This window comes from Dreissena polymorpha, chromosome 12 (assembly GCF_020536995.1).
Source record: "Dreissena polymorpha isolate Duluth1 chromosome 12, UMN_Dpol_1.0, whole genome shotgun sequence".
NCBI lineage: Eukaryota > Metazoa > Mollusca > Bivalvia > Myida > Dreissenidae > Dreissena > Dreissena polymorpha.
Genome location: NC_068366.1, coordinates 28,126,150 through 28,149,020, shown reverse-complemented (window position 1 = coordinate 28,149,020; position 22,871 = coordinate 28,126,150). Strand labels below are relative to the sequence as shown.

The 22,871-nt window shown below is 35.0% G+C and overlaps 1 protein-coding gene across 4 annotated transcripts in view; it reads left to right on the top strand.

Annotated features, from left to right (window-relative positions):
* LOC127854262 (peroxisomal targeting signal 2 receptor-like) overlaps positions 1–21,394 on the top strand; it is a 49,577-nt gene extending 28,183 nt beyond the window's left edge. Inside the window, exons 8-9 of one of the 4 annotated variants that reach the window (XR_008037003.1) lie at positions 4,920–5,215; positions 5,373–5,972. Coding sequence is in view for 3 of the 4 variants with exons in the window: in XM_052389327.1 (XP_052245287.1) it covers positions 12,629–12,684; positions 18,420–18,573 (210 nt within the window). In the remaining variant the exon portion in view is untranslated. Of the gene's footprint in view, positions 1–4,919; positions 5,974–12,628; positions 12,685–18,419 lie in introns of those variants that run through there. The other 3 variants (XM_052389327.1, XM_052389328.1, XM_052389329.1) reach the window with 3 other exon arrangements.
* The last annotated feature ends 1,477 nt before the right edge of the window (positions 21,395–22,871 follow it).

The following is a 22,871-nucleotide window of genomic DNA, read 5'->3' as shown; positions in this document are numbered from 1 at the left end:
ACCAAAGCTAAAAAGGGTGCATTTCTTCACATGATATTTTTCTTAAGTGCTAATTGTACTTTATTTAGCTTTACAGTTTCATAGTGATATTCCTTTGCATAAAAAAGTTACACCATATTTTATACACCCCATTTCCAAAAAAAGTTTTAATTCAACTCCTTCATAGTTTTACCCACTAAAACCTAAAATATATACTATGGCCTGTGACATAAACTTAGTTATTTTACAGTGCAGATTGAGTTTTATGGCTGCCCATATTTTCATTGTGATATTCCTTCAAATAACGAAATTGTGCAATTTTTAATTGATCCAGTTTTTCAGACATTTTCATTCAGCCATTTAGATTTTCTGCAACAAAACTTGTAATGAAGACTGTGTCAAACTTGCTTTTTTTATAAACAATTATATTTCAATAAGATTGAAATTATACAAAAATGAATAAAAAAATTAATTTGTTACAAAGAAATGGACTCATGCTGGCTATTTAAGGAGAAAGATTATGGGAAAATGTTAATTTCAAGCATTTTGATGACAGTTGACAAAGTTTATGGCTACTACCCAGCTAGCACAAAAACGTTCTTAGAAGGTTATCCTAACGTTAGCCCAAACGTTCCATAAACATTGCACGGCAACGTTCTCCTAACGTTAAAATGTATGGTTGCTTAACGTTCCCGAAACGTTGCAGAATAACGTTATCATTTAACCTAAAACGAACCTAAATCTAATTGTCATATGGAGGTTGAAAACCAACACATCTTTATTATACACAAGTTTATTGCATGAATGTAATTAATACAAATATATATCATTGTTGTTTTTTTTTTTCTTGAATCCGGATCGGTTCGGATGTCTTCCCAGTTGTCCTGGAAGTACAAAAAATATCAGAATGACCAACTGTTCTTTTTTTTTACATAAAACGGAGAAAATATGACAAGACATACTTGTACCGCATGAATAACACACACATATATGCGTCATCTTGAACATACACATAAATGAAACCAAATTTTCATACATGGTAAAATAATCAAGCATTACAACATCTTTAAATTTAATAATGTATTTTATGACTGTATCAATTCATAACTAAATTTGAAATTAACCTACAAGATCAATATTTTAATCATGTCATGACCAACAAACACTTTTCATAAACTACTTTGTATGTAATTATATATTTTAATTTTAGAACTTAATAAAATTAGATATGATAATTGAGGTTAACATACATTTTTGAATTTTATTCCTTTTTCAATTAACGGTGAATTCGGATTATCGTTGTTCGAAATAACGGTGTTGAAGTGAATCATTATTACATGTGTTTTCAAGAATGTTGCCAACAACAAATTGTAACAAAAAATGGCCAAGTGAACGTAAGTATATATAAATGTGGTACGAAGTCTCCATGGTACAAGTTTCCCCATCATTCCAAATTTGAATTTAAAGCAAGTGCATAATGATATCAATTTTAATATTAGAAATTGAAATAACAATAAAACCTACCTCGCAAACTGTTGATTATCGTCAATTGTAGGTTCCAACAGTTACTTCTCTTATAAATGAACAAAAAAGTTAACATTCAACAACAGCAAAGTTTGAAAATCCGATTAGCCAGCACTTGGTAGGGCAGTGAACAAAAGAATCAAGTTGCGCGCACGAGGGAGATCTGCTGTGTAACAGCATAGGCCTTAAATTTAATGCATGAGTCATACGCAGTGCCGCTCTGTTAGTATATACATACATGCCGCCGCAGTTTACTCAGTCTATTGCTAGCGCTCACCACATGCACGCGCACTATTAAGTTGCCTGATAATCTATTTATTATGGATGTATAATAAACTTATAAACAATACATGTAGTACACCAAAAACATGCTGGTTTAGATAACAAGAGAATCGCGCTTGCAAACATTCAAAGATGCACAAACGGGTCAAAATGCAAATTTACTTATAAACGTATTTTGTAAAAAAAACACAACATAAAAAAACGTCAAATTCTTTATGAAAACATGTAACAATTTAATGTACATGTTTATATTGTGTGATTTTTAAACATTCTTATAACCTTCTGCAAACGTTTGGAATGTTACTTTGAAATTTGGTTTCCCGAAAACGTTCTGACAAAAAAAACGTTACAGGAACGTTACACTTTTAAAGTCCACCAATACATCCTAGGATCGTAAAAATATACTGTTCACGTGTGACTTTCATAATATATATTTCATATAACTAAAATAAGTTACAAATAATGACAGTTTGATTTTTGTTACAACGTCCTGAAAACGTTCTGGGAACGTTCTGTGTGATCATAACCTAAATAGAACTTAAGCATGTAGTGTAGTTAAAACTGTTGAAGAATGTGCTTAAGTAAAGAGTGCTTCAGTTTTATAAGTTAAAGATGGTTTTATATTGCAAGCGGTTCGACGCATAATCCCAAGAAACTAGGTTTCTCATGAGAACCTAGGTTCTCAAAATGAGAACCTAGGTTCTCAGAATGAGAACCTAGGTTCTCGCTTGAAGATTGCACATGACGTCAAGAACCCAAGTTTTCAAATGAGAACCTAGGTTTTCATGAGAACCTAGGTTCTTATTTGAAAACCTAGGTTCTCATGAGAACCTAGGTTCTCATTTGAAAACCTAGGTTTTCATGAGAACCTAGGTTCTCAGAATGAGAACCTAGGTTCTCATAAGAAACCTAGTTTCTTGGGATTATGCGTCTAACTGCTTGCCATATCCGTGGTTTTCATTTGGGAACCATAGGTTCTCTGAGAACCTAGGTTCTCTGAGAACCTAGGTTTTCAGAGACCCTAGGTTCTTTTGAGAACCTAGGTTTTCATTATGAGAACCAAGGTTCTCATAGAACCTAGGTTCTCATGAGAACCTAGGTTCTTTGAAAACCTAGGTTCTCTGAGAACCTAGGTTCTCTGAAAACCTAGGTTTTCTGAAAACCTAGGTTCTCTGAGAACCTAGGTTCTCAGAGAACCTAGGTTTTCAGAGAACCTAGGTTCCATGAGAACCTAGGTTCTCTGAGAACCTAGGTTTTCAGATCCCTAGGTTTTCAGAATTACGCGTCGGACGGCGTAAACTTGCTCGTTTGGAATACGGGACACATTATTCAGGGCGCAGGATCAATGGGGTTCACATATGATTACACACGGGCTGGACAGAATGAAAACACGCCGTTAAGAACTTTATTTTTGCAGATATCTCAAGTTATTGAAATATGTTTGCAAAGTCTTTAGCGCATAAGTTTTTCTTGCAGTGTTGCCGAAATCTTACGATTGAATGATACATTATTACACATAATCAATAGAGATAAAACTTTATACCATAATGATTGCTTCCTACATGTAGGTCACAGACATACTTAAAATAGAAAACTGTACCGTACAGTCGTTTGAGGCCCGAACAAGGGAACTGAATATTTGAAACTCATTCAATGCTGTAACAATGTATTATGTAACGATTGATCTGAATTTTTAGTCTCAAAATAATATTTACAATGAAAGATGTATTTCATAAACAGTTCAAATTTGTATTAACGTGTTCAGACCAATGTCGACCGATTACTTTCCTAATTTCATTCCTCAAGAACACCCATGCACGGAAACATGAACAAGAAGCGGTCACCGACGGCTAATGCCTGTTGTCACAAATATTAAACAGATAAGTTTCGTAGAATATTACTGAGCATTGTCTGAACATTGTTCAGAAAATGCTCTTGGGGAGAAACATTCACGGTTTCACGCCTATTTCTATTCATTTTACACATATGCCGCCAGCGTGTACCAAGCAATGAGAGACAACTGGAGGTTAATTATGGCAAGCGGTTCGACGCATAATCCCAAGAAACTAGGTTTCTCATGAGAACCTAGGTTCTCATGAGAACCTAGGTTTATGAAATCCCAAGAAACCAGGTTTCTCACGAGAACCTAGGTTCTCATGAGAACCTAGGTTCTCATGAGAACCAAGGTTTATGAAATCCCAAGAAACCAGGTTTCTCATGACAACCTAGGTTCTCATTTGAAAACCTTGGTTTACGCTGGCGGGCGGGCGGAACAAGCTTGTCCGGGCCATAACTATGTCGTTCATTGTCAGATTTTAAAATCATTTGGCACATTTGTTCACCATCATTGGACGGTGTGTCGCGCGAAATAATTGCGTCGATATCTCCAAGGTCAAGGTCACACTTTGAGTTCAAAGGTAAAAAATGGCCATAAATGAGCTTGTACTGGCCATAACTATGTCATTCATTGTGAGATTTTAAAATCATTTGCCACATTTGTTCACCATAATGGGACGGTGTGTCGCACGAAAGAATCACGTCAATATCTCAAATGTCAAGGTCGCCACGTCTAAAAATAGATTTTTTTAAAAAACAAACTTACAAAGGGGGTTAATTTTGTTTGTTCATTTCAAAAGTTCATTTTGAGTTTTCTTCCTTTATCAGATTTTTTTTTCACAATGAAAACCTGGTTTTGTGACAATTTTGTCCCTTGTTTGGTGTTCATTTGCTAAAATATGACAATGAATTTATAAAAATTAGGCTGATTTTATTACAAGGAAAGGATTTCTTTATTATGGAAGTGTTTTTAGGTTACAATGTAATATTCATGTAACATAAATCCTATTTTAAAGATAACTGGCTTTTAGGGAGTCAACTGCAGTAGACTGATATATCTTATGGAGAAATTGCGATTATTAAAATATGCAGTAACAGGTCAATTGAACAGCCTGAATGTTGTCGGGTTGCTGATAGAAAGAAAAAGAATTCACCTATGAAACATTATATTATGCATGCTTATATGCATTCTTTATTAATTCCATGAGGCCTTAATATTTTTTTATCAAATTAAGAATAGCATATAATACATATCATACAATTTGGTGTTCATCTGATATGCTCATTTGTATTTTCAGTTTGGCCATGCCCAGGAGGAAGCGACTGAGTTATGGGGTGCAGAAGCAGCACAAGCGATCTTGACATTTCCTGCTCGATGAGGATGAATCCATAACTGATAACGGAGGATGATACTTCTCTTTTAACACTGCATTGTATGAAGACAAAGCAACTCAGTGTGGTTCGTCATCATCAAAAACAGAACCAGAAGTAGTTTTCATCCGATAATCACCATACTTGGTCAGAAGTTGTATCTAGACAATATCTAGGTCAAATTCCAATATGGGTCATGCAGGGTCAAAAACTAGTTCACGGGGTCACTTAGTGCATTTCAAGCATTTATCTTGGTGTTCGCTATCTAAGTGAAGTAGTTTTTATCCGATATTCACTAAATTTGGTCTGAAGTTGTGTCTAGACAATATCTAGGTCAAGTGCAAATATGGGTCATGCCGGGTCAAAAACTAGATCACAAGGTCACTTAGTGCATTTCAAGCATTTAGCATTGTGTCCACTCTCTAATTGAAGTAGTTTTCATCTGATTATCACCAAATTTGGTCAGAAGTTTTGTCTAGATGATATGTAGGTCATGTTCAAATATGGGTCATGGTAAAGTTATCAAGTTGTCCAAAACCTTCAAACGGGCGTATCTTGTTATAGTTTGGCACTCTTGTTAACTATAGAGGCCATATTTATTTCCCAACTTTATGAAACTTGGTCAAAAAATGTGTTCCAATGATATCTCGGACAAGTTCGAAAATGGTTCCGGTTGGTTTAAAAACATGGCCAGGCAGCGGGGCTTTTTTCCTTATATGGCAATGATAAAATTATGTCAACACTCTTTGTCACATTTGTAGTCCAATCTCCATGATCAAAAATTCTTACGTGATTATGATTTTTCTTCAGCAACATTAATACCCTGCCTCATACGATAATGGCTCTTATGCTTACATGTTTGTTGACTGCATAACTGCAAAATATAAGCTGTTTTCTTGCAATATGTTATTTGTAATATCAAAAACTTGCTTAATATGTGTTATTTTTTACATATTGCTTAAGTTTTGTTATGCCAGGTGTATTGATATATTTGTCCATGAATTATGAAGTTTTGATAAATATCATTAAACTGTAAAAATTATGTTCATGCATTCTTTTATTGCACAGACTAAAATTGCTACTACAGAGGATTATGAAGAGACTTTATCACATAAATGGTTGCATAGGTTCCTCTGTAGAAGCCGGGACACATTCCATTTACTTAATCATAATATACATAAGATGACATAATTTTCAAGTTTAGATGATGCTTTATTTTACAACATACGGAATCCATATGTTCTTTTCATTAACTTTTACATTCTGGGCACTCATACACAACTGAGTAATGTTCTGAGCAAATTCACTATCACAATATTCATCATAATCGGTATACCTAGAAGTAAATCCAGATTTAAATCCTCATCATCCCATGGCACAAATCCGTTTCAGATATGGTGAAAAGACTCAGAAAAGTAACTAAATAACTGGATCAATATGCTTAATTACGGAGAATGGCACAGTATACGGGTCTGAAGATTTCTATACATATACTCCAAGTGGTATTGTTATTATTGGTAAAATCGTGCATTGAATTTAGCGGTAATTAAAGAGAACAATTAACACAAACAGTCGATTAGAGCAGACCAAGAATAGATGCTCTCCATAAGAAGAACAAATTTGTTCAGAGCTTTATTCAAATTATACTACACGTAAATGGCAGTCGGATTTATCAAATTTAAACACTGCAATTAAATTGAAAAACAAAAATCTAAGTAAAACAACCAATTATTAGTTGTTTGTAGTAAGATTCTGATTGCTTCTTAATTTGAATTTATCGTATTTCAAAGGCAATCATTAAATACCGGTTATCATGGTGTGTGTTTTTTTTTCAAACTGGAGGCGAATAAAATCGCTAAATACAACAATGCGGCATGTGAATTATTTTAATTGACACATTACAATTGTGTGATAATACCGCATACATTCTCATTTTAATAAAACATTACAGTTTATTTGTTTCAAATCGCAACAACTGAAATGGGAAAGAGTGTTTCAGAAATGTTGATAAGCGTGTTAACAAGCGTGGCAACCGACTAACAGTTGCGCGCTTATCTCGCCGAAACCTGCGACATGTGAGTGTTTGCCGATATTTGGCAAGCTGCTTATCTCTGTTACTAACGTCTCTGTATAAACTTACGTTAATCCCGACCGGAACCAAACTGAAATTCCACGTTTTTTTTTATTTTGACCCGCCTACCCGACCCGAAGACATTTTTTCACTTGTTTGAGCCCCACAATTTGTTTGTCTTAGTTGATGTAATAAATGTAACATCTGAGTGCATAAGGTGCATTCAATTGCAACAAATAGAATACTGTATCATTGTGTACTGGTACTTGGTTTCCACATGCACGTCTGTTTTTTCATCTGCTTTATCTCACCTAAGCATGTAGTGCTCATGGATGAGCTATTGTGGTAGGTGGTCCACTGGCATGCGGCATTGTTTGTTGTGAATCATTTGCTTCAAACAACATTTTCTACTGAAGCTCTACGGGGATGGACTTGACAAGAAAGATTTTTGGATGACCCTCTTTTAAAGTTGTTCAAATTGTTCAAGTCCTCTGCATATGGAGGTCATCAAAGCTAAAAAGATAATTTTGAAGAGAAGACTGTAAAAATCATATCCTCTAAAACTTTAAGGCTCAGAGGTTTAATATTTGGTGTGTTGCATCGTCTAATGGTCCTATGCAAAGATTTTTTAAATCATGCCCCTGGGGTAAAAACTGGCACCCCAGGGTTGACATGATTTGTTTAAAACAGTGAAATACCACTTTTATTTCACTGATAGTTCTCTATAAACCACCGGAAAGCATAAAATAAACAGTAAAAACATCTTACTTTAAGAATCTTCACTGGAACTTCAAGGCTCAAGGGCTCCCTATTTGGTGTGTAAGTGCATTCATTGGTCTTTGACTAAGTTTGTTCAAATAATGTATTTTGGGTACAAACTAAAAGAACCACAGTCACAATATTTATGAACACTTCTATAATAAATAAATTAACAAACATTTTTATCTCGACTTTTATATATGAAATATATATCGAGGGGTGAACGGAAGACTGTTGTATCTTATATTAAATAAAGAAGGAGATACTTCAGTTTTCTGTTCAGCCCTCGATATAGTGGAGCTATCCTACTCACCCCGGGGTCGGCGTGACCGTCTGCGTTACTGTTAGCGTTAGCGTCTGCGTTAGCATGCAAATGTTAAAGTTTTTGTACTATCTCAAATATTTTCTTTGTCCGTTGACATATTGCTTTCATATTTTGCATACTTGTTTACCAACATGACCCCAAACTATAAACATGAGCAGGCAACTCTATCAAGCATTTTGTCATAATTATGGCCCCTTTTCCACTTAGAATATGCAGCAAATGTTAAAGTTTGCGTACTACCCCAACTATTTGCTTTGTCCATTGACATATTGCTTTCATATTTTGCATACTTGTTTACCAACATTACCCCAACCTATAAACAAGAGCAGACAACTCTATCAAGCATTTTGTCATAATTATTGCCCCTTTTATACTTAGAATATGCATATTATTGATAAATCTTTGTTAAAGTTTGCGTACTACCCCAAATATTTCCTATATCCTTTGACATATTGCTTTTTTTTGTTGCATACTTGTTTACCAACATGACCCCAACCTATAAACAAGAGAGACCACTGTATCAAGCATTTTGACATAATTATGGCCCCTTTTACACTTAGATAATTGAGCATTTTGCTTAAATTGCCATAACTTCTTTATTTATGATCACATTTTATTATTACTTTGACAAAACAACACTTACCTGAATACCACAATGGATTCCACCCAAACAATACCCAACGCCCCTACCCAGAATCGCCCCCCCCAAAAAAAATTTTTTTTTTTTTCCTTTTTTTATTTTTGAAAGATCGTCTAATAAATTATTGAATATGAACAATTTCCCCATGATGGCTTAGGTTATATTGTCAAGCACTCGAATAGTCGAGCGCGCTGTCCTCTGACAGCTTTTGTTCTATGAAACTGTAAGAATAATTGTTTAAATATATATTTTTTAATTATGAGCTCAGCTGTTTTCAGAGAAAATCTGAGGTATTGTCATAGCCAGCTCGTCGTCCGTCGTCTAAAACCTTTACATTTTGTTAAGGTTTTGAACATTGGCTCTTTAATCAAAGTGCTTCAACCTACAACTTTGAAACTTCACATGTAGCTGCACTTTGATGAATTCTACATGCCACTCCCATTCCACTCAAATGTCAAGGTCACTGTGACCTCTAAAAATAATACAAAAAAATCTGACAAGCTTTCATTTATTTAAAACTGCACCCACAGCCAAGCGTGGCACCCGTTATGCGGTGCTCTTGTATATTATTCCTCTTCTAACATTGTTCAAATCCTGCTCATGGGGTAAAAAAAGCAACAATACAGGGTTTAGGTTTTAACCAGGTTTTCCAAAGGAAAAAACTGGTTACTAGATTGGCGAATGTCGGCGGGCTGCAGCGGGCGAAACAAGCTTGTTCGGACCATAACTTTGTCGTTCATTGTGAGATTTTAAAATCATTATGCACATTTGTTCACCATCATTAGACGGTGTGTTGCGCGAAAGAATGACGTCGATATCTCCAAGGTCAAGGTCACACTTTGAGTTCAAAGGTCAAAAATGGCCATAAATTAGCTTGTCCGGGCCATAACTATGTCATTGATTGTGAGATTTTAAAATCATTTGGCACATTTGTTCACCATCATTGGACGGTGTGTCACACGAAAGAATTACGTCAATATCTCCAAGGTTAAGGTCGCCACGACTAAAAATAGATTTATTTTGAAACAAGGGGGGTAACTATGATTTGTGTGCCCCCGGATCGATAGATCGTGGGTATATTGTTTTTGACCTGTCTGTCTGTCTGTCTGTCTATCATTCTGTCCAAAACTTTAACCTTGGTTAAAGTTTGATAACTTTTGCAATATTGAACATACCAACTTGATATTTACCATGCATGTGTATATCATGGAGCTGCTCATTTTGAGTGGTGAAAAGTCAAGGTCTAGGTCATCCTTCAAGGACAAAGGCCAAATATAATTGTATTTTTCTTTCTAAAACTTAACCCTTCGTTAAAGTTTTATCATAACTTTTTTAATATTGAACACAGCAACTTCATATTTGGCATGCTAGTGTATCTCGTGGAGCTGCACATTTTGAGTGGTGAAAGGTCAAGGTCATCCTTCAAGGTCAAAGGTCAAAAAATAAATAATCCATTTCTCCATTCAATCTCTTACTTACTTCTTGTGGAGCTGCACATTTTGAGTGGTGAAAGGTTAAGGTCAACCTTCAAGGTCAAATATTAAAAACATAAATGTTTATAACTTTTTTAATATTGAACACAGCAACTTCATATTTGGCATGCATGTGTATCTCGTGGAGCTGCTTATTTTGAGTGGTGAAAGGTTAAGGTCATCCTTCAAGGTCAAAAAATAAATAAATCATTTCTCCATTAAATATCTTACTTACTTCTCGTGGAGCTGCACATTTTGAGTGGTGAAAGGTCAAGGTCAACCTTCAAGGTCAAAGGTCAAAAAATAACAAATATAAATTTTCATAACTTGTTATGCCCCTGGATCGAATGATCGGGGGCATATTGTTTTTGGCCTGTCTGTCTGTCATTCCGTCATTCTGTCCCAAAACTTTAACCTTACAGTAAAGTTTTGCAATAACTTTTGAAATATTGAACATAGCAACTTGATATTTGGCATGCATGTGTATCTCATTGAGCTGCACATTTTGAGTGGTGAAAGGTTAAGGTCATCCTTCAAGGTAAAAAAATAAATAAATCATTTCTCCATTAAATATCTTACTTACTTCTCGTGGAGCTGCACATTTTGAGTGGTGAAAGGTCAAGGTCAACCTTCAAGGTCAAAGGTCAAAAAATAACAAATATAAATTTTCATAACTTGTTATGCCCCTGGATCGAATGATCGGGGGCATATTGTTTTTGGCCTGTCTGTCTGTCATTCCGTCATTCTGTCCCAAAACTTTAACCTTACAGTAAAGTTTTGCAATAACTTTTGAAATATTGAACATAGCAACTTGATATTTGGCATGCATGTGTATCTCATTGAGCTGCACATTTTGAGTGGTGAAAGGTCAAGGTCATCTTTCAAGGTCAAAGGTTTTAAAAAAGCGGCGCAATAGGGGGCATTGTGTTTCTGACAAACACATGTCTTGTTTTTCAAATTGAAAACCTGGTTTTGTGACAATTTTGTCCCTTGTTTTATATTAAATTGCACAGTAAATAACTTCAGAAAATCTTCTCTGAAATCAAAAGTCCCATAACTTTGATATTCTATTTGAAACAGTAGATTAAAGGCTTTTATAAAGATATTTATATATCATGCCTCCACCCTACAGGCCACGCCATCCGGTCACATGATTCATAGAGACTTGTATAGTAAATAACTCAAAACTGCAAGGGTCATTATACAATTTTGTGTGTGTTACATTGTATACTGGTCCAAGCCTGTTCTAATCATGACCCTATTTTAAAACTTGGCAATGCCCCATATGTAACCTGATTGATAGTGTAGACTTGTACTGTAAATAAATTGTAAGAATTAATAATAATTGTATGTCTGAAACCTCAGCTGAGGTAACAACTTAAGCTGAGGCGAAGTTGTGAAAAGTATGTGAAATTTCCCTTACTGAACTGTCTGTTCACTGCGACTGTTCTCAATTGATAGGGAACGAACTAAGCTGGTAATAAGTTGGAGTTGTTGATTGAAGCAAATGGTTTACGACACGTGATGCCCTGTGTGCTCTGATTAGCTAAAAATCTAGGAAACAAAAACAAATAAACAAGGTGTAATTTTTGGCATGAAACATACACTAGTTATGTCCTATTTTTTGTAGGTCATGCCCCTTGGGTTAAAATAGGCCCTGCCTGAGGTTGTGTGGAATAATGGGTTAACTTGAATTGATATTTGGTTACATAAGATTGTGGTCCTCTACAAAGAAATTGAAATTATAACCCTAGGTTTCAAACTGGGAATGCCCCTAACAGGTGAGCAATATTGGGCCATGTTGGCTCTCTTTAATATTTGTTTTTCAATTTTCTGGACATTTAGAATTCAGTTTTGGAATGTTTACTTATTCAGCATTACTAGATAAGTGTGTAGGACGACAACCTCCATTATTTTATGGAATTATATGGCTCTTATATGTTGTCATTGTTTAGAGTTTAGAAAGGGCCTGTTTTTCGGGTTACATTGAATCTATAGCCAATTGGGGTGGTATACAAGTAGGATGAGGTGACGGATGATTATTAGTTTTTATCCCCCCAGATCGAAATATCAGGGGTATATTGTTTTTGGTCTGTCTGTCATTGTATGTATCCGTGTGTGTGTCCCTAAACTTTAAACCTTCTTCATAACTTTTGCAATATTGAACGTAGCAACTTGATATTTGGCATGCATGTGTATCTCATGGAGCTGCACATTTTGAGTGGTGAAAGGTCAAGGTCATCCTTTAAGGTCAAAGGTCACACACAAAAAGCGGTGCATTAGGGGGCATTGTGTTTCTGACAAACACATCTCTTGTTGTCATCAGACCATCACTCCTCCTGTGAAGCAAGCTTCATGTTTCATTTCAGACATCACCTTTTGATGGAAACAGATTAGCTTCATGTTCATATGATTTTACAGTCAGGTAAGTTAACAATTGACAGTTCACAGCACTTTATTGTTAAGAATGGACCAGGCTCATATACCGTACCTGGACTACTTTGTATATCTAAAAAAAGGCATTCACTTGTAAAAATATACAAATTATTCTGGCAAAAATGTTTGTCAATTGAATTAGTGAGCTAAATTAGAAAGTTAGGGTTAGGGTAGAGGGTTTCTTGTCACAATCACTATGTTCATAATGGAATTTTTCTGGTATTTTTCCATGAAGCTAAGATCTTCTTGGTATTACATTTCTTGTAATAATTATGCAGTGAAAAACCTTATGCAAATAGACATGTACAATTTTCAAATGGTACTGGAATGAAAGATTATAATATTGGTTATATGTCCTCCATTAATTGCCACTTACTTTTGGAGATTAAAATTTACTTAATTTGTTGACATAAGCAGCTAAAATATACAATCTAAACATTAAATTAAACATTTTTTCTTGAATCGAACTTGACTTTGATTCAAATTTCTTATTGACTATGATATTACTTAATTATTGTGTGTGATATAACTTATTGCATGTGATATTACTCATTGCATGTGATATTACCTATTGCATGTTATATTACTTATTGCATGTGGTATAACGTATTGCATTTGATATTACTTATTGCATGTGATATAATGCATTGCATGTGATATTCAATCACAGGTGTAAGCTAGCACTGGTTATGACACCTACACATGCACATTTACATACCTGTGAGCAACAATCAGTGTTTAGTTCACCTAGAGACTTGGTTAAAGATTATTGGGGGGCCCCCACCATGTACATTTTGAGACATTAAAAGTGACTAACCTGAATATTTGGACACCAACTGCCGCCCATTAACTAAGCCCTTGAATCACACACTGAAATAACTGTTGAGTTTATCCAACAGTAGATGTTAAACAATCTTATTTAAATTATTCCAACAATGTGGTGAATTAGTCACATAATATGTAAACATGTTATCTATATAGTGTTAAATTGATTTTCATAGCTAGAATACACAATTTTCATTACTAATGAAATGTTAAGTATGTTTTCATGATCCCAGAGAGCATATATATACACTGCAACTCCAATATATCGCGGTTGAAGGGGTCCAAAGATCGCGACCGTGATATATCCGGCGCGCGATATAAATTGTCAGTTTATGTATGCATGTATATGTATACATTAGCATCATTATGCAATCTCAAAACACGCTATTTACCAACCTTATTCAAGTTTGTGTTATATCCATATGTCATTAATTGGTATAACACAAAACATTATTCCATGTGAGTATTTTCAAATGCGTATAATTAAATTTTTAATCCGAAAAACATTGCCGAGTTTTATTGTTCAAGAAAGCATGCACAAATTAGACCCATGTACAAAATGACGTCATTCATTTCTCATGAAAAGCATGCACAGCATGGGGTTTAATAGTAGAGCATTGTGACTAACTGATCTATATTGTATACTGTATCTAACGCACACAGATTGTTGAGATAGGTCAGTATTGACTTGTGACATTTACTGTTATAATTGTGTACACCTTCATGTGTGCACTGGTGCGTTTCGGCAGTTCAAAGCAAATTCAATAGAGAATTGTAACACCCGAAATGACCTGTCATGTTTGACAAATGGGTCTTTTGTTTATCGCAGTACACAGGTGTTAATGTGATGTACAATGTAAGCAAACAATCTGGTCAAAACTGGATTATGACTGTTGGATTAAAGTTGGTGAAAAAAAGGGAAAAATACTTGCTTGAAACGGATTTTAATGCATCAAATTCTCAGATAAAAACATTTTATTTAAGGATTATGCTCGTCAGATTTTTGGGAGCCATAGCTGATTCGCGATATATTGGACAACGCGATATAACGGACCGTGATATATTGGAGTTGCAGTGTACATTGGCTGCTTGGTCTGGGTGACCAAATTTAACCCTTTCAGTGCTGGAACGGAATTTTGAAGGCCTTTGCAAACAGTTTGGATCCAGATGAGATGCCACAGAACGTGGCGTGTCATCAGGATCCAAACTGTTTGCTATTCTTATAGTATCATTTGAAACAAGAGCGCCGCATGACGGAGCAATATACGCCCGATTCGTGTGCCATTGGAGATGATACACTGATGATTGATGTATTTGTTTTGGAAATAAGCAAAAAAAAATTTCAAAAATCGCGAAAAAAATAAACCCGATGAAAATATCGCAAAATAAAACTGGATAAAAATATTGCATTAAAATATTGCATGTGTTAATCGGTTGCATGTCTCCAATCAGACCTGACTGATATATAATCTATATACTACCTCTGACCAAGTTTGGTGAATTCAACTTGAACTAGAGCTTTGTCACTGAATGTGACTTATACCCCCATACCACTTTGACGCAGGATAAAAAGTTGTTTAAAAGTTTCGGATGAATACAATTTGAATTAGAGTCCGGACAAAGTGGCGCCGTTGAAAATGCACTAATTGACCCTATGACCTAGTTCTTGACCCGACATGACCCATATTCGAACTTGACCTAGATATCAACTAGATGCAACTACTGACCAAGTTTGGTAAAGATCGGATGAATACAATTTGAATAAGAGTCCGGACAAAGTGGCGCTGTTGAAAATGGACTAATTGACCCTATGACCTAGTTTTTTACCTGGCATGACCCATATTCGAACTTGGCCTAGATATCAACTAGATGCAACTACTGACCAAGTTTGGTGAAGATAAGATTTATACAATTTGAATTAGAGTCCGGACAAAGTAAAATGCACTAATTGACCCTTTGACCTAGTTTTTGACCCAGCATGACCCATATTCGGACTTGACCTAGATATCAACTAGATGCAACTACTGACCAAGTTTGGTGAAGATCGGATGAATACAATTTGAATTAGAGTCCGGACAAAGTGGCGCCGTTGAAAATGCACTAATTGACCCTATGACCTAGTTTTTGACCCGGCATGACCCATATTCGAACTTGGCCTATATATCAACTAGATGCAACTGCTGACCAAGTTTGGTGAAGATCGGATGAATACAATTTGAAATAGAGTCCGGACAAAGTGGCCCCTTTGAAAATGCACTTATTGACCCTATGACCTAGTTTTTGACCCGGCATGACCCATATTCGAACTTGGCCTAGATATCAACTAGATGCAACTGCTGACCAAGTTTGGTGAAGATCGGATGAATACAATTTGAATTAGAGTCCGGACAAAGTGATGCCTTCCGCCCGCCGCCCGCCCGCCGCCCGCCCGCCCGCCAAGGGGTTTCACATAATACGTCCCGTATTTTATACGGGCGTATAAAAATCGAAGAAAATGCTAATTTTAGAAATTCAGCAGACAACATTTTAGCAGACGACAAATTTCCCAGCATGCAAAGGGTTAAATGGAAGTGACTTTGCAGGGATGTTAATTTGTATTCCTCCAGATGGCTTTTCCATTTTCCTTGATGTCTGCCATCCATCTTTCTATCCTCATGTATTTCCGTGTGTCACACCTTATATATATATACATTTTATTTTAGTGCGAAATCTTAGAAACTGTTGATATTAATTTGATAAAACTTTCTAAGGTCCTTATTAGGTGGACATGTGATTAAAGCACTTTTATATAAACCTTTGTTAGGTGATGATGAGTCAATCCACCTATCAGTAAAATGTGATTACATATTTAGCTCAAAATTTATTCAGTTACTTTAACCTCATGTGCATAGCATGAATTCATTTTGCAGAAAAATGCTTATGTCGTATACTAATGATATTTATTGTATAATATGTAGCAGAATGCTTATGTCTTATACTAATGATATTTATTATATAATATTTAGGAGGATGCTTGTCGTATACTAATGATATTTATTGTATAATATGTAGGAGGATGCTTATGTCTTATACTTATGATATTGTATAATATGTATCAGACATGCTTTTGCCCATTACTTATGATATAGAATAATATGTAGCAGTATTGTATTTTATCATACAACTTCTATGATATCTACCTGATGAAATGTTGCACAATATATTTAGCCCACCTGAGCACAATGTGCCCGATGGTTCTGAATGGCTCGGCACAAATAAAATAATTTAACAAGAGCACCGCATAACGGGTGCCACGCTTGGCTGCGAAAGCTTGTCAGAAATTAAAAAAAAATTATTTAATTTTAAAGGTCACAGTGACCTTGACCTTAGACCTAGAGACCCAAAAATGGGTGTGGCTTGGAGAACTCATCAATGTGCAGCTACATGTGAAGTTTCAAAGTTGTAGGTTGAAGCAATTATTTGATTTTAGAGGCAATGTTCAAAATCTTAACAAAATGTTAAGGTTTTAGCACGACGCGGACGTCAGACGGCGGACGACAAGCTGGCTATGACAATACCTCGGGTTTTCTCGGAAAACATCCGAGCTAATAATCATATTTTATTCTAAGCCTTGCTGTGTAATATTTAGCTTGCTGATTATGTCGTATACTAATGATATGTGTTGTATAATATTTAGCAGGATGCTTATGTTGTATACTAATGATATATATTGTATAATATTTAGCAAGATGCTTATGTCGTATACTTATGATATGTGTTGTTTAATATTTAGCAGGATGCTTACGTCATATACTAATGATATGTATTGTTTAATATTTAGCAGGATGCTTATGTCGTAAATACTAATGATATGTATTGTATGATATTTAGCAGGATGCTTATGTCGTATAATAATGATATGTATTGTATAATATTTAGCAGGATGTTTATGTCGTATATACTAATGATATGTATTGTAAAATATTTAGCAGGATGCTTATGCGTATAATAATGATATGTATTGTATTATGAAGCAGTAATGCTATGGTCAAATATTAATAATATGTTTATTATAAAATGTTAGGATGCTTGTTTTAAAAACTTATTGTGTGTATTTTATTATATGTAGCAGTAATGCTTTTTAAAAATACTAATTTGTTTAGTTTTATGTACATGTGTAGCAGGAATCTTGCGTCCAATACTTATATGTATAGTAAACTAATTGGCAGGATTTTTGTTCCAAAACTAATTATATATATTGTAAAATATGTAGCAGGAAGCTTGTATGCAATACTAATGATATGTTTCAATTCCAAATATGTTTTAGATTCCATGCAATGCTAATTTATAAAATAAAAAAATATATGGTTTAAAAAAACAATCACGTCTGAATTGTACAAAGTATCCGTCCAGTATAAACTGGTGTTTGTTCTCAGAAATTATGTCCTGTGAGTTAGTCATAACTTGCATAATCAGTTAAATAAAAATACTGCAGAAAGCTGGTTTCGAAATACATTTTAGTGAAGTAACAAAGTTAGGTGTTTGTTATAAACAATAACATACAGCCGAGTAGGTTGATATGTCAATAATCGGCACTTTCTATATAGCTGCCAATGGTCAAGTCCAACGTAGCTCTACATTATTTAATTGTCCAAGTATAGTACCGTAAAACGCTGTGTATAACGCGCACTTTTTTTTACCCCAAAATGTAATTTTAAAAACTTAATGCGCATTATACACCACAACAGCCATGCCAAGAGATTTTTTCCTACGATACAGAATTTTTTCCCCGATTTTTTGCTCCAAAAATTTTTCTTCCCGATTTTTTTGCTTCAAAAAGTAGATGCGCGTTATACACAGCGTTTTACGGTATTATATAAAGCAGGAATGCAGTGTCCCATACTTGCACTGTACTTTCAGAACCTGGGATATTCAGCAGCCACATGCCATGGAGATTATAGAGCACCACACAGAGTTTGTCTATGGGCTGGACTTCAACCTCCACTTACCAGGCCAGCTGGCAGACTGTGGCTGGGACTCCCTCATTCACGTGCATAGACCCAAGTCTTTATGATGGGACTGAAGTGACTATTCAGTCTCCTGTATTGTGGGGAATGAAACGGCACTGTTGTTACTGACTGAAGTATATGCAACTTTTACTCACTGTAAAAGTCATCAAAGTTGGTATTCAGGATGATTATGTCAGTTCTCTTACTTAAAATAGATTTAATTGCATCATCATCAAACTTGGAGACAAACATTAGAAACAAGATGTGTTTGTGAAACACAATGTCCCCCTATATGATGTTTGACCTTGTGAAGGATGACCTTGACCTTTCACCACTCAAAATGTGCAGCTCCATGAGATACACATGCATGCCAAATATCAAGTTGCTATCTTCAATATTGCAAAAGTATTCATAAAATAAGTGATTTGGGCCACATATATTTGACCTCTGACCTTGAAGGATGACCTTTACCTTTCACCACTCAAAATGTGCAGCTCCATGAGATGCACATGCGTGCGAAATATCAAGTTGCTATCTTCAATATTGCAAAAGTATTTATAAAATAAGCGATTTGGGCCACATATATTTGACCTCTGACCTAGAAGGATGACCTTGACCTTTCACCACTCAAAATGTGCAGCTCCATGAGATACACATGCATGCCAAATATCAAGTTGCTATCTTAAATATTGCAAAAGTATTCATAAAATTAGCGATTTTGGCCACATATATTTGACCTCTGACCTTGAAGGATGACCTTGACCTTGAACTTTCACCACTCAAAATGTGCAGCTTCATGAGATACACATGCATGCCAAATATGAAGTTTCTATCTTCAATATAACAAAAGTTATTGCAAAATGTTAAAGTTGGCGCAAACAGACCAACAGACAGACCAACAGACAGGGCAAAAACAATATGTCCCCCACTACTATAGTGGGGGACATAAAAACCCCGAGTTGCTCTTTTTAGGTTTAGGAGGGCCTTGCTGAACACACATATAGGGATGGGAAAATGTGATTTTACAATCAAAATACACAACATTTCAATATTAGTCTGTTTATTCTTGACTGGAATTATTTTGTTGTACTTTAAATATACAATGTTATTTTCTAGAATAAATGGATTACAAAGTATCTTAAAGGTGTAGGAAGCTTTATTGTCAGGACATATCAATTTGCTGTTGTTTTCTTCATAAGTGTAATGCCCTTAACTACGGAATCCGGATAGTGCCATCTATAATCTCGCACTTCTTTCATCAAGGGCAACACTAGACACACGAAGCGATACTTGATCTTTTTCTTGACAGTGACGCACGATATATTTAACACAATATATCGCCTGTCAAGAAAAAGATCAAGTATCGCCGCGACTGTCAAGAAAAAGATCAAGTATCGCTGCGACTGTAAAGAAAGAGATCAAGTATCGCTTCGTGTGTCTAGTGTCGCACTTGATGAAAGAAGTGCAAGATTATATATGGCATTATCCGGATTCCGTACTTAACTGAGGTCATTTCAAAGTGTCATATCGTCGCTGTCGTTCTCAAACCTCGTAGCTACAAAATGCCAACTTTTCAGGAGAGAGAAAAAACCGTCTCGTTTTTTTATAACGATGTTTTAGAAATTAAAATTCTGTAAAAATACCAAACAAATGAAGCTGCAAAATACGGTATAAGCCGTAGACGCGTAAGTCATACTGATAAGTCATACTGACAGTCAGACATGGTAGCTACGATATTTTGTCACCACAGTTTTGTCTTATGAGGTACGACAATTCGTCCTGATAGGAAACCTCGTAGTTGCAAATAAAAAAAATTATAAAACGTTTTTGTCAAATTTGTCCAAACGAAACGACGTACCTATAGGTGAAATGGCGTCGCTACGACTTTTCGCCGGGAAAAAAGCCAACAATCATTCTACAACATTTTGTCACGTGGCTTTTTCAAGGGCTCTGATTGGCGTAGAGCTACGAGATATAGCACAAAACACGCGCCAGACTTCATATATTCGGACAAGACGAAAAAAATATTTTGAAAATTTTGGAGCTACGAGGTTTGAGAACCACAGCGACGATATACCACTACTACTGTTTTTATTTGAATTACTCAAAACGAGTACCACTAATTTGACTGCAGAGCTGGTACATTGCATATATGGCTTTTAACATATTTTATGTAACACTAGAACAGATTATCTCAATATTTAGAAAATAATAATCAGACATTTGAGTCAGTGGCATGAATGTTGTTTACTGGATACATAAAGATGGCGTAAGTGGTGTTAGAATAGAAGAAAACACATGTTTTTTAAGGTTTATGGCAAAAATTAGAATTCCAAAAATTTAAGATGTGTTTATTGAAACGACAATATTGTGCAACCATTATATTTCGTCTTGAAAAAAATAGTGGGTTTAAAACACTATTTTATTTTTGAACATGTCAAATCATGGAAATTTGAATTTTGGCAATAAAAAAGTAGGAATTTGTGTCAATTTTTGATTTGTTTGTAATACTTGTCAGCGATAAACCAGAGAAGGAGAAGGGGTCACTTTGGAGTCACATGCCAATTAATTAGTCCGTTGTATAAGTGATAGTAACTGGCCCTTTTATTGCATGCCAACTAACTAGCACATTGCTATGATTAGCAACTAGTGGTACTGAATGATTGTTAACGAGTGTTTGACATAAATGCAGTCATTAACCTCAACACATTGACACTGAAACTGATCCATGCAGAATGGCCGATATCCTACCATTCACAAATGATATGGGGTTGATCATGACTGGCATCAGAAAAGATTCGTTTAGTGAAGCAGCTACTTTGTTTTGTAACTGTAAATGTTTTTTCTTTGTTGTTTAGTGTTTGCTGAATAAAATTATACTTTCAACTAATGTTGCCAGAACATTGAGAATATCCCTTTTCAAAAATGAAAACAACTGAACATTAGTTGTTTATGTGAGTATGGAATAGAAACTGTGTGAGTTTGTATTTAAAGCAATATCACAATATATTCAATGTGAATGTCCTGGGACTATAACCCAACATTTACAAGCAAACCTGAGATTGGCTTCTTGAGCTTTAGAAGCACTCTGTAGTTCTCATGAGCTGCCCAAAGCCAATCTTGCATTTGCTCGTAAATGTTCGGATATCGTCTCAGGAAATTCACATGGAATATATTGTCACACAAAAACCAGCATTTTGTATCTTGTTGAAGGTGCCTTATCACGGATTTTGGCATGTATTGAAGTTTGTCATTAAATGCTTTATATTGATAAATTTAAACATTGGATCTCAAAAGCTCCGGTAAAAAAAGAATAAAATTAAAGAAAGAAAAAAGTAACCCTCAACTGGGCTTGAACCACTGTAGTACAAGTCTAATGCTTAGACCACTCGGCCACCCGTGCTCATACAATTAGTGATGTATTTTATACTTTATATAAGCATTCCTTGCAGTATCACAAAATATAACGACAACAACAGAACTTTCCAAATTATTCAATCGTTTCGCTTTGCAACGCTTTATAATTGAATTATCAAAAGATTCATCATATAATGGATATTTTAAAGCATGGTAAATGTTCAGTATTACTGTTTCGTCACAAATATCATAACTACAACGAAAATTTGCAAAGCCTAAAAAATTCTTTTCAATTGTGTCAATTTACCAAAAAGTGAAAAGATCCCTTAAATCTATGTTACCAGACAACATCTAGCGTTTGAAATTTTGGCTTTTTCTATAAGGAACACTGATTTTTCAAGGGTTGAACTTTTTTCATAAAATTTTCGTTGATTCTGAGTATTTATGTGGCTTTAATAAATTCAAGAACATACAATTAAATAAGAAACAAGCTTGGTCAATGCAATTTTCAAAGTTAAATTATAGTATACCATAAGTGATATGTGAAATAAACTAGAACCTCTTTAGCATGTGGGTTTTTATCTCAATAAAACGCCTCTTGAAAAAGCTGTAAAAAGAATATTTACAGATAACAATATTAAAATCATAAACTCAACATCATGTTGGTAAGTAAAAAAACATGGGTTTGGGTGTGTATGGTTTATGTTTGCATTAAACCCTTTAAAACATGTAAAAAGTACATGAGACAGAAATTTGTGAATGAATTTTAAAAATTTAAATTCTGACAATAAACTCTGGATAATAGTTAATGTCATTAAAATAAAAATTATAATAATATATTAATCAATATGCTTTTATTTCTTTGTTATAAAAGTGCAGAAAATATTTCAATCAGCTGGTTATGGTGATTCAGTCTTATTAAATTTGTGGATCTGTTTTACAACGAAAGCAACCAAAACCAGACATCATTTAGATACAACTTCTGACCAAGTTTGGTGAAGATTGG